The sequence below is a fragment of the Pelobates fuscus genome, chromosome 5 (genome assembly GCF_036172605.1).
Source record: "Pelobates fuscus isolate aPelFus1 chromosome 5, aPelFus1.pri, whole genome shotgun sequence".
Taxonomy (NCBI): domain Eukaryota; kingdom Metazoa; phylum Chordata; class Amphibia; order Anura; family Pelobatidae; genus Pelobates; species Pelobates fuscus.
This window is the reverse complement of record NC_086321.1, coordinates 67908850-67922675: the sequence shown is the minus strand read 5'-3', so window position 1 is coordinate 67922675 and position 13826 is coordinate 67908850. Positions and strand designations below refer to the sequence as shown.

Sequence of the window (13826 nt, the reverse complement as noted above, 5' to 3'; positions counted from 1 at the left end):
ACAGAAGGGTGAGGCATGGGAGGTGCGGGCAGACAGGAAGATGAGCCTCGCCGCCGCATTCATTATGGACTGTAACGGCACAAGTTGGGAGCACGTAAGACCACTGAGAAGCGGATTACAGTAGTCAAGGCGAGAAAGTACAGTGGAATGGACCAACACCTTAGTCGCATCTGGCGTTAAGTAGGGGCGGATGCGCGCAATGTTTTTCAGATGGAAATGACAGGATTTGGCGATAGATTAAACATGAGGCTTGAAGGAGAGGTCGGAGTCAAAGAGAACACCTAGGCAGCGAGCCGGCTTGGGGAAGCTGATGGTAGCACCGTTGACTTGGAGGGAGACAGGCACAGGAGTATTAACACTTGAGGGAGGAAAGACCAGAATTTCAGTTTTGGTCAAGTTTAGTTTAAGGAAGTGGGCAGCCATCCAGTTATAAACAGCAGAGAGGCATGGTATATGTTTAATTTTTTTATTTATTACACTCTGCGTGTTAGGTCTCTCTGTACTCCTTACACACCTGAAGCTCTCAGCCTATCAATGGCTTCATATTTCTCTTTCTCTGAGATAAATAGTATGTACTGGCGGAGATGAAACGTGTATGGAGAGAATATCTAGGTCTAGACTGGCCAAATAGAAATGTTGTCCATAACTTCACTTACAGCATATAGACCAGTGGTTCCCAAACCAGTCCTCATGGCCCACCAGCAATCCAGGATTAATGTATTTTCATTTTTTATTCCAATGGAGATACTGACAAAACCTGGACTGTTGGTGGGTAGTGAGGACTGGTTTGACAACCACTGATATAGACAATCACAAAGCTGCAATTAAAGTCTATCCTTCTAAGTAATACAATGAGAAAACTGTATTTACCCAGTTCCTTTTGTACTCCATCAATATGTATGTAATTGCTGAATGTTCACTCCACTTCTCCTTGAGGTATATTGCCTGAACTGGTCAAATCTGCTTCATGTCTCTCTGAGAATTTCACTTCTCTAGCACTGCTGTCGGTACCTATGTGATATTACCTAAATCTAACATAAATCATTGATGGTTACATTTGCTATTGCAATGTTTGTGATCTAAATTTCCCATGATGTTTATTCAGTTTTCAGGAAAATGAGTTCACTGACTTTTCTTTTGATTGTTACCCATCAGGTTTATAACTTCTCACTAATGTTGTAAAGTAGGTTTCAAAGAATAGATTCCAGAAAACTAAATTCAAGATGGGGCAGTAGTTTTGTGATATGAAAGTGAAGTATTTTACAAACAGCACAGCAAAAACTTGGGAATTCTGTCATTGGTTTACAGATAGTAAACTTACCAGACAAGGAAATATTTACGATTCATGAGGCCGTACAACTTCTATAAAAAAAATATTTTGCAATAAAATGCGGGTGGTGGTTTAGATTTTAATTCCTATGGAAATGTGTACATATATTAGGAGGCTTTCATATCTTACAAATGATCTTTAAATGTATTACCGCAGGTGTAGAAAAAAGCATCAATATACCTTTTATATTCCTTATCAAGATTTGCATTGAAAGAATATAACATTCAAGATCAAGGCAGAGAATAATTCCTTTCCAGCAGTGATTACTTGTCAGCACCAGCAAACACTCTCCTTTTTGGGAGCCATACATGCCTATGTGAGAGGGGGTATATATTTACATCTAATTCTATATAAGCTAAGAATTACAATACATATAAATCATAAATGTTTTCAAAATCATACATTATTTTCATGTAACACTGTGATAAATCAGTGCAATGCTTTCCCAAGGACTTTCTTCTGGATCCGTGTGGCATTACCTATGTCTACAGGCCACTAATCAGGCCTTATATAGCGTTTGGATTCTGACATTTTATCTCACACATGTCATTGCCTTGAAACCAAATAACTAGTAGATGTGAAACATTTTTCCTGGCAGCCCTTTGTAGAATGTTATAATGCAGAGTAGACAGTTTAAACCTTTCACTAGTCCAGAGATGGTATCTTGAGCATGATCCAGAATCAGCAGACACGGAGGGAGACCAATGAGTAAACAAACACATCCCAAGATTGGAGAATTACATCCCTGTTCCCCACTCAGAATTGGAAAACAGCAGATACAAAATTCTATGTTGATGATACAGCGCAATACATTAAATGTTACTGTTTAGACGTTTACACGTTTAGACGTTTACAAAAACATTTGTCATAAGTATACTTTACATGTTCATCATTTTTAATAATGGTAAGTGTGATAGCAGAACCAATAGAATGGCTCTGCAGTCGTAAGAGCGCAGTGTAATTTTAACATTCTTTATGCACTACCTTGTGCAGGTGCTGCAACACTACATCCTTAGAAAACTAACTTCCATCACTAACAGCCAGGATACACTGAGTTACAGTTCAAAGAAAGCTGAGTGTTTGTACTTCCTGGATTGATATAGATAATGTCCTTACTTAAAGACCCGCTAACCCTAAGTAAGCATTTTTCCTAATATACCCCAATTTAGAACCCTAACGCCCCATGTCACCACGATAACCATGGTTATAATGCCTTGGTGTAGGAGCACACATATACATTTGATGTCCACTTAATGTCTCTTCTATATTGTTATTTACTTAATGAAAATTAAATGGAGCTGGTATGTGAGTAATATATTATAAAGCAATGTGTTAAAGTGGAATCCTCATGACAAAATAACATCATAATATTTTGTAATGCATATAAATGTGTTACAGTTCAAGCTTGTAATAGCCGTTATCCGTTATATTTTAAAGGATCAAGATAGGCAGGAATTGACACCATTGATTTTAACAGAACAGATAATAGTTTAACAAAAAAATGTTCAAATAAATAGATTACCTAGATCCTAAAGCCAGTAACTGAAGGGTTTTGCTTTATGGAGCTTCGCATTCTTCAGGGTCTGATTTTTAGCTCAAAATACCTCTGTCTAGTTTAATGTACAGAGGCGCAACTAGCAACCACGGGGCCCAGGTGCGAAAATTGCCCTGCCCCTCCCAACCTTCCCCCAATACGTTGTTCACCCCCACATGCAGACACACACAGACACACATACAAACACAGACACACACACACACACATACAGAGAAACATTCATGCAGACACACACACATACATACAAACACCTCCTGTTTCCTACCTTTTAGATGCAGGAGGGTGAGGGTGGGGTCCAGTGGTGGCTCAGCCTGATGGGAGCCAGAGTTCCCACTCTGACTTCCTCCTCTCCTGGTGGTTGCTGGGAGGAAGTGACCGGGATTGTCACTTCCTCCAAGTCTCCGACCTCATCCAAGGGGGCCCGGTCGTGCCGTTAAAGTGCCACAGCGCTGACAGGGCCTCCTGGAAACCCATAACCATTGGGTGACCCTAACAGCATGGGCCACCGGATGGGCCCCTTAACGTGCGGCCCTGGTGGTTATACCATGCTGCAACACACGGTGGCAGGCACCATTGTCGCAGGGGTCCGCAGGGCAGCCGGCCCCCCTTGAGTGATGGGCCCGGTCGCAGCTGCGACCGCGGTAGTTTCACCACTGTTAATGTATATAGGTGGTTAAGCCCCTGCACTCATCACATAGGATGAGTGGAACTGCTTTATAAGCTGATAGCAGCCACATCACTATTGACATCAGCATAAACACATTCTGCATAACAGTTTTTTCAGCCATGTTGTGCATTGCCCGCCATGCTTGCAGCCATGGCTCAACTGCCTCAAAGAGAGAGGTTCTTCCTAGTTGTGCAATATTAGGGTTTGCATTCTGTCCTTTTTCATTTTGATGACTTTACTGGAAAACAAAGATGAAAACAAATGTTGTGAGCATATTAGTACCCTTCACCTAAGCAATGTATATCGGACTGCGGACAGTGTACCAATAGGCAGGCCAACTGCTGTCTGCAGAATGATCAGGAACCACTACCAAAAAATATACATCTTTTCAACTAAAGCGAAATAGGTATTCCAACTTTGCAATGTGACATAATAGACACGTGGGCCGAAAGGCAGATCATCGTGTTAGAATTAAAGCTTATGAAAATGACTTGTGTTCTACTGTGATTTATTACAAAAAATGTAAATGTATTGATAAAGGCTGCAGCATTAAATGATATACTACGTCTAATGAAAAAAGAAAGTTCTTTCTGGGATGAATAACCCTTGCTGCCTTCTATTTCAGGTTAATATGTTTGTGGAAGGATTTCATGATGCTATAATACTCTATGCTCTGGCCTTCCATGAGATTTTGAAAAGCGGGTTAAGTAAAAAGGATGGAGCCAAAGTGGTTCAGCAGATGTGGAACAGGACGTATGAAGGTACTAAACGATGAGCAATAATAAAATGTTAATAATTATTTGGTGTGGAGTGTGGACTGCTTAGTGGTAATTGCCATTCTTTTGAAAGTATTATAATTAAAAAGAAAATGTTGCACAGAAATGCTACATGATCACACAAACTATGACAATATGAATCAATACAAATAATATATGTTTCCATTCTATTAATTCAGAATGTCTACCCAAGATTTATTTAAAAATATAAATATGTGAGCCGTTGGGGGAGATTTATCAAACCGTTTTGTTTCGAATAAAAGTGGAGTAATCATCAATATAATTTACCACCTGTTGGTTTTATTTCCATGGTGAATAATCCTGTGTATGTGTCTTCATGAGTATCATTATTTGTTATTTATATAGCGCCAACATATTTTGCAGCGCTGTAGAGTAGAGAGAATGTAGACAATAATGAACATGTACTAATACAAATGGAACATTATACTCTGCCTGTGAGTTTGGCATCTAGCAACTTTTAATACAAAGTCCTTAGCAAGATAATGTGTGGGCTTACAATCTAAAAGACTGAGGTTTTTTTTGTCTATGGGCTAAATATACCCCCTTAAAATGTGTATAGAGGCTGTTCAGCCCGTGATAATGCACCGTAAATAATTTTCCCTTTATTCATGGAATGTCAAGTTTTTATTTTCTAACATATGTGATCTATCAGCATTAAAATATGCACCAAATATGGACAAGATGTACAATGCCCGGATCTGTTTTACTTTATGCACGAGCATGTGACTATTCTATCTCGGACAATCCAGGGCATGAAGGTTTGCATTAAAATACTAAGAATGAGCCAAACACAACAGTTGTAGGGAAGAACTGCTATCATGCTGTTTTGTGCAATAAACAAAACATTACAGCAGCACACTGGGTTTTCTTTAATCTATTCAATGGCAATTGCCTTTTTTTCCATTCTCATATTTGTTATTGTAAAAGGCAGAGTTTGATAAAAACCAAACTGCCGATGTTTCTTTTTCATAGCTGGCATATTTTTTGAGGTTTCTTTTCTTATGTAATATTCTGCATGCCTATCTCCAAAAAACATGAGCACATTGTTCAAATGTAATCTATTCTGTATAAACAAACGAAGATTGTCTTTATTGGATCCATCTATTGTTCCATACGCTCATCTTCCTTTAAAAGGGCTAAAGATTTGATGGTAAATAGCTGTGAAAAGGGGGACTTAGATTTTAGAACTTTCGTAACACTTTAAATTCTGTCTAAAAACTCCAGTAGGGGACTAAGAAACAGTGTTTGGTAAAAAATAGGTTTGACGTTACTGTCTTCAAACACATCATTGAAAATAATTAATTAAATCAACTGAAAAAAAATTAATTATTAATTTAATGTTTGATAATTACAATCAATATTATAAAATGGTGTGTATATAAAGGTTAAAATACAATAAAAAAAGGTGCTACTATCACCTATGTGGATCATTCCACCACACATAAATAAGTGCAAATATAATAGTAATGTAAGTGGTGAGAGCACACACAAAAACAATGGATGCATTCCTGCAGAAACAAAACAGGAAACACAATCATATGGTAAAAACTTACAAATAATTTAAAATAGTGAATAAATGGATAAACTCACATATTTCTGAGCCACTTAATAAAAGCTGGCTCAGACTAAGAACGCAGAATGGATAAGGAGTGGTGTAAGCTGGATGCTAATTCTGACTGTTTTCTTGCCCCTTCTTTAACCCCTTAACGACCGCTGACGGTTCAGGACCGTCAGCGGTAAAACGTGCGTTTGGACTGCTGACGGTCCTGAACCGTCATAACGGTTTTGGGCTACTTACCTGATCGCCGTCGGTCCCACGGCGGCGATCAGTGCTCCACCCGGTCCAGGGGGGTTGCCTGTCTGCCCAGGCAGTCCCCCTTCGGCAGATCAGGACCCCACGGCCATGTGATCACTCGATCACATGACCGCAATAGGTGTCCATGTGTCTGCCTGCAGGGGGACTGTCTGTGCTGACAGGCAGTCTCCCTGCAAGTGAAAAATCCAAAATAAAGTGTAAAAAAAAAATCTGTGTAAAAAAAAAAAAATATGTGTATATATATGCTATATATACATGTATTATATCTATATATACCTATATATAATATATGTATATATATCATATATATAATGTCACACTAAGTGTATTTTTATATTTATATATACGTATATAATTATAAAAATACACTTATATTTAAATTACACACGAATATATACAATATATATAATAACTATATATATGGTATATATATATTATTATAAAATACAAATAATATGTTAATAAAAATAAATAACAAAAAATAAAAATAATTTTTAATAATTAAAAAAAAATTATATATATATATTCAGTTTTATTCTAACAGTATTTTGATATTGATATATATATATTTATATCAAAATATACTTAGAATGTAATGATATATATATCTATGTATAAATAAATAAATAAAAATAATACGAAATATACATATGTCCACATACATAATTACATAAATAATTTCATAAATATACACGTAGACGTCAAATATATAAATATGTATATATATTAAAATTCTACGTGCATATTTATGTAATATTTTTACCTAATTAAGTAATTTTAATGATTGCAATTTGAGGGACCTGCCTGCCAACCCAGGCCAAAAGTCCAGATAATTTAATTTGCTAGCACTGTGTTTAACCCTGTAACTTTCTATGACACCCTAAATCCTGTACATGGGGGTACTGTTTTACTCGGGAGACTTCGCTGAACACAAATATTAGTGTTTCAAAACAGTAAAACATATCACAGCGATGATATTGTCAGTGAAAGTGAAGTTTTTTGCATTTTTCACACACAAACAGCTCTTTCACTGAGGATATTATTGCTGTGATATATTTTACTGTTCTGATACACTAATATTTGTGTTCAGCGAAGTCTCCTGAGTATAACAGTACCCCACATGTAGAGGTTTTATAGTGTTTGTGAAAGTTACAGGGTCAAATATAAGGCTTGATTTTACTTTTTTTTTTTTTATTGAAATTTGTCAGATTGGTTAGGTTGCCTTTGAGAGCGTATGGTAGCCAAGGAATGAGAATTAGCCCCATGATGGCATACCATTTGCGAAAGAAGACAACCCAAGGTATTGCAAATGGGGTATGTTCAGCTTTTTTTAGTAGCCACTTAGTCACAAACACCGGCCAAAGTTAGCGTTTTTTGCATTTTTAACACACAAACAAATATAAATGCTAACTTTGGCCAGTGTTTGTGACTAGGTGGCTACTAAAAAAAACTGGACATACCCCATTTTGAATACCCTGGGTTGTCTACTTTAAAAAATATGTACATGTTAGGTGTGTTTCGGGGATTTATGACAGATAACGGTGTAACAATGTCACTATTGATACATTTAAAATATATATATATTGAAACAGCAATTTCCTACTTGTATTTATAGGCCTATAACTTGCAAAAAAAAGCAATAAAGCATGTAAACACTGGGTGTTTTTAAACTCGGGACAAAATTTTGAATCTATTTAGCAGTTTTTTTCATTAGCTTTTGTAGATAAGTAAAAGATTTTTCAAGTAAAAGTCCAAAAACATGTTTTTTTTTTTATTTTTCACCATATTTTATTATTTTTTTTAAATACAATATATGACATAATATATATACTGATATGTAAAGAAAGCCCTTCTTGTCGTGAAAAAAACAGTATATAACTTGTATGGGAACCGTAAATGAGAGAGCGGGAAATTACAGCTAAACACAAACACCACAAAAGTGTTAAAACTGCTCTGGTCCTTAACGTACAAACATCGCAAAAACAGGCCGGTCCTGAAGGGGTTAAAATGCCCAGGATGCTTTTTTCAAAGTGTCAATCAATCAATCAAAATTATATTTTACATTTCATAAACAAATTAAGAATGCAACAAATAGAATATGAAAAAAATAAAAACAAAAATTATGCATAACTGGGAAGAGCGCAAAGACCTCACAAAGTAATATGTCTGCTTGTGTTGAGGTGGCTAAAAGGGAACTGGTAGGGAGGCATACTTAACTTAAGCTGTCCTCCTTGGAACTATCATCTTCTGAAAACCATACTTCAAGTCTTGATGACTTAATCTGCTATTGTACTCTTGCACATGTGTGAGAGTATAAAACGGAGTCTAAGTAGGATCCTGCAAGACTGTGGGATCCTTCATAGGTAGTATTGTGCATGCAAAATACGGTACCATGAGCATCTATTGCACATGATTTGCAATGATGCCTGTGTGGTGGAACATACCGCTATTTCATGAAGTTTACTTTTTATTAGTTATGGTATACGTACACTCTGCATTCGACTCCTGAGCGAGGACCACCCCTATGCCCCATTAGAACCCACCAGCAACTTAAGTGCGAAACCGCAAGGGAAGTAATTAATAAATTCTTTCCCTGGGTGGCTGCCTTTTTGTGTAACCAAATACACGTGGTCGGCAAAAGAGTGGCCGCCATTTTGTCTCTTGAACGTGGGCAGCAGTACTTGGTCATAGAGTACCTGTAACTCTTTTCAGCTAGACACTCGCACAAACCCTGGTAAAGATTATACCTCTGCCCATCCTACTTTCCGAACAACTATGCGAACGACGTTCATGTAATGGGGGGAGCATTCACTTCCTGAAATCAAGTATCCCTTGCATGGTTTCCGCATAGGAACCCCCGAATGCAGACTGGCCGGGACACCGATTTCCCTGTAACTGTTTTGGGCCATCACCTCGTGTCCGACCGGTCAAAACTTTACCCTGCTTGCAATCCAATTCTGCTAAATGGATCTGAGTGAGATTTGGCAAAGGTGGACACTTAGACCAGAGCTATCCATGGATGTAACTTTTGTGGTGTTCCTGGTTATAATGGGGGTACTTTTAGGGGATTGTATATTTTGTATAGGTTTTTCTGTACCTGAGAGATAGTTGAGTTATAGTTTTCTCACGCAATTATCTGGGAAGGAAAACCCTGTAAGTTTGTGTTGGAGACCCCATGTTAGGGGTCAGGGCATAAAAGCCATGTGGGCCCAGTATGAAATCAGTTGACTCCCAGAACTATGTCTCTTCTAGTTACTGGGGGAATGGATGCTTAAGGGTTTAACAGTTTCATTCTGGCTGAGAAGAGGAATTAGCAGGGGTAACCAGCCAGGTTACCTGGGGTCCGCTTCAGCCTGTTCATACAAGCCATGACAACCAACAGCTGATGGAAAAAGGCAGCAGAAACTTTGTATTCAAAAAGATTTACCATTACAGCCACAATGTTAATATTGTTGGATAAGCTTCCCAAATGATTTAATATTTTTGGATAAACTGTTGAAATGATTTAATATTGTGAAAATATTTTAATTTTGTAATATTTTGATAGTTTTCAATATATTTTGGTATATATTATATATTTTTGATCTGTTAATGTTTTGACGAAATCATTTTAAAAGTTTATCCAAAAATATTAAATCATGGGGAAAACTTATTGTCAGGGTGGCGGTCCGATGCCCGGGACCCAGACACTGTCCGGGCGGCGGTGCAGGACCGGGACCCAGTATGCCTGATGTTCAGAGTAGGAGGTCACAGCGCCCCCTGGTGTTGAGCACCAGCGTTTGTGCAGCCACAAACCAAGACCCTGTAGCAGCTTAGTGGAAGCCAGAGCAGACATATGCTGAAATGTATCCAGTACTAGAAACAAGATAAAGCTAGGATAGACACCAAACAAGAAAACAAGACAAAACTAGTAGAACCCAGAACCAGAGAAGGATAGTAAGCTAAACCCAGAGCATATACACAAGACATGAGGAAAACATGAACATAACATGGGCAAGACTGGACAGGACTGTACATGGACTGGGTATACAAACTAAAACAAGACAAGATATATTAGGCAAAACAAGAGGAGACATAACTAAGCACTAATGAGAAAAGTATGGGGATTTAGTTACATTATATGATCATACATTGCATAAGCCTGCTACAACGCCAATGTACCCCATATTCGGCAGGTCCTACACTGCCTAATGTTCACTAAAAGAACCATACTAGACCAATAGTACTTGCCTGCAAGAAAGGGCAGAAGTCTTGAGCAGCTGCCAGCAGGAACTCTGGAACCAAAGGGAAAATGGAAAACAACGGGTGTGGCAAAAAAACAAACATTTAAATGAAACCAAGAGACTGGGAAATCCAGGGACGGGATATAAGAATGAACCCAGAAACCCAGCAATAAAGAAAACCAGATACAGAATAGAAAACCAAAAACCAAGAAATACTAAACAAGAATAGTAACAGGAGTACTGGATACCAGAAGCCAAGTCCAGACATCAGAACAGCGCAGATCATGACACTTATCCAACAATATTAAATCGAGGCCTTCGTGACACATATTACTACTTTGTCTCATGTCTATCTTTTGATTGCTTTGGAGTTTCAAGAAATAAAATAAAATCCAACACAGTCAAATAGAGCTTGTCACATAGATCCCATTTTTATGAAAAGCTGAAAAATGGCAACATCACTTTAAAATAAAAACGAAAAAAAATAATTTAGCTGTCATTTTAACGATCATTAAATTAAATGTAAAAACAAAATCTCAAAATAACTATTATCTATATTACACAGAGCCAAGCTTAACACATTGCAAGCACAAGAAGTACACACATGAGTACAATATACGCAATAGATCAAAATGTATATAAACATATAGTAAAAATATATGTTTTAATGTGCACCTAATGTCATTTATTCAAATTGCTTGCAGATATGTAGAAATATGGTTTTAAAAGGGCTCTTTACCTGATATTTGATTCTTTTATATGAAAGTGTTAGGGGCAGGTTTAGGCAACCTTTTAGTACACAACAGGGGTCAAAATGTCCACTCACCACTAGCCTGTTGTTGAATATAGTTTTTTTTTTTTTACTTTGGATTGTTCCTTCAAGGTAAGATGGTATTTAATCTATGCACTTGCAATTTTGCCAGCACACTGTATAGATTTAATGTGTGTACCATAAGAAGCCAAAGCCCATTTTACCATTGAAAACTTTAATAGTAAAAAAAAAAATGTAATGATGCCTTCCTTACAACGTATAGAAAATTGTATCTGGATGTTCCTTTTTGTTCGCGGTCTAATGCCATAACTGTCAGTGCTGTTGCTAAAATAGATAAGATATCATTCATTTTCTTAGAAGTTGATGAGGTGACTGTTAGCTTATTATGTGTTTATATTACTGAAGGGAGTTGTTATTTAACTTTTATTTTCATGCCAAGAAGAAAAATAGGCTTGACATTTTTGAAAGCTTATTTTATGAAGTCTACTCCAGGGTAGAGCCCCTTAAGCCTGTAATGAGATTTTCACTGGCTCTACATGTAGTCCTTATCCAAAGTTCTAAATTCAGAAGCTATGGGCAATTTATAAACATGACATTTATGGACATTAGAATATCACTACTGAAAAATACAGATACAAAATATACGTTTTACTTCGTATTTTAACAAAACTACAAGTCAGCAGAAAATAAAGCATTTTCTGTGCAACAAATTTTAAGATATTTTATAAGAGAAAATTCACAGAATATCTGTGTTGTACTATTAGTACATTAGTAACTTAAATTGTTGTCAATGGCACATGCAATAACATTTGAAATTACTGAATCTATTCTAGCTATTAACAGCATGAATTTAAATGTTGTCTTGATTTCATAAAAAAAGTAAATTGCAATGAATTTTAAAGGACCACTCCACACTTGTGAAAAAAAAACAGAACTCCCATCCACAGTTTAGTAGTTATATCTTCAATGAATACATGCATGCATATTTTTATGCATATAGTCATTGGGGGTATAGTCTAAAAAAGCTTGCAAAAGCTGCAGTTCTTATGACTGCAGCCTTTGTAAGCCCGCCTCCCACCCCTTTTTCACAGGAATTGACTTTTAGTCACTTCACAGAGAATGATCTACTTATCTACCCCCTCCTCTCTTCACCCTTCCATGTGTGACAGCCCCTCATCCTGTCCTCTCCATGTGTTTCAGACCCCACTACCCTCTCGTGAGTTTGTCCCAGTCCCCCCTCCCCTTCTGTGCCTGCTGACCTTGTAGTGTGCTGATCTGCAGGTAGAAGATCTTCAGTTTCCTCTACCCAGACTGACAGGAAGTGTTCTTACTGAGAGCACTTCCTGTCAGTCCGGGTAGAGAAAATGAAAGATCCGCAACCTCTGGATTGGCACACTACTAGGTCGGCAGGGGAGGGCGTACTGGGACACATGCAGGGGAGAGGAGGGGGGACAGTGACACATGTACACATGGATAAGATCCTCTTAAGGATCTATTCACTGAATATGAAATGATTGTATGTACAGTTGAAAACAAGTAAAATAAATGCTCAAAAGTCACTCACCACTATATTAAAAAGTATAATAAGCTAGCAGAGATAGCTTCCTAGTCTGAACAAAATACTTATTAATATTAAATTTTTGATGCACTGTTTAACAAGATATTAAATATACAATGCAACTAAAAATGTGTATATAAATATATTTGCATGTTTATATATGTTTATGAAGCCTGGATGCCAATGTTGGCTGATTATTTGCATAGAAACTGCCTAGACTATACAAATTGTATTTCACAACCTATATAAATATGCTAAGTTTCCATCTGTAATTTTAATGATTTATTACTGGCAATTTCTGAAATATTTCCTGTATATTCATATGCAAATACCTTTATATATTTTCATTAATCAGATAGCAAGTAGTGTAAGCAATGTACACAGTCTAACAGATATTATCTGATACTTGTTACACATTTAGAATATCACTTGGACACGAGAACCAGATTTATTCAACCATACAGCAAAGTGGACCTGGCAATGTTTGGAGCCTAAATGGTATTGCCATTTGCCAACTTCCCAAAGCCTCAATCCAGCACTCAATATTGAACAAGCTTGAATAAATCTGCCTTAAATTTTTAGGTGGTGTAACTGAGTCGTTTATCTTGCTGCTTTAAAGGGTTTGGGATGCAGGAGGTCTGCAAACTGTTGCCCTCAAGTTATTACCATTTCAGTGAAGTGCTGATTTCCAAATATTATTTTTTAACGTTCTTTATCCGTTTACATAGAAAATAGTAAAAAATATTTTCACGATTTCACAATTTGTTCGGGCACCCAGGTATAATTGTTGTACTAAAATTGTGATTTAGTTAAGAAAACAATCACATTTGATTTTCTCTCTATGCAATAGACATTACAAGATATGATTTATAAGGCTTATTCATGGATTGGTTGCTGAGTGAATTTTCAGGAATTCAAAGGGAAATCTAATTTTTTTTCTACCAATTAAAGTCAACTTAATTTTGTATTTGGCTATTTTGGCTTAAATTCTACTTTGAATTCATGAAAGTTCATACTTTAGTAAACGAGCCTGTGTGTTTATATTGTTTTTAACTGCTATTGAAATCAGGAAGAGTTGAAAAGAACCCTGTGATGGAACACTTTGCGA

The 13826-nt window shown here is 36.9% G+C and overlaps 1 protein-coding gene across 1 annotated transcript in view; it reads left to right on the top strand.

The window, feature by feature from the left end:
* NPR3 (natriuretic peptide receptor 3) overlaps positions 1–13826 on the top strand; it is a 117227-nt gene that overhangs the window by 72793 nt on the left and 30608 nt on the right. The window contains exon 5 of the mRNA XM_063456836.1: positions 4178–4313. Within this exon, the coding sequence (XP_063312906.1) occupies positions 4178–4313 (136 nt within the window). The remainder of the gene's footprint in view (positions 1–4177; positions 4314–13826) is intronic.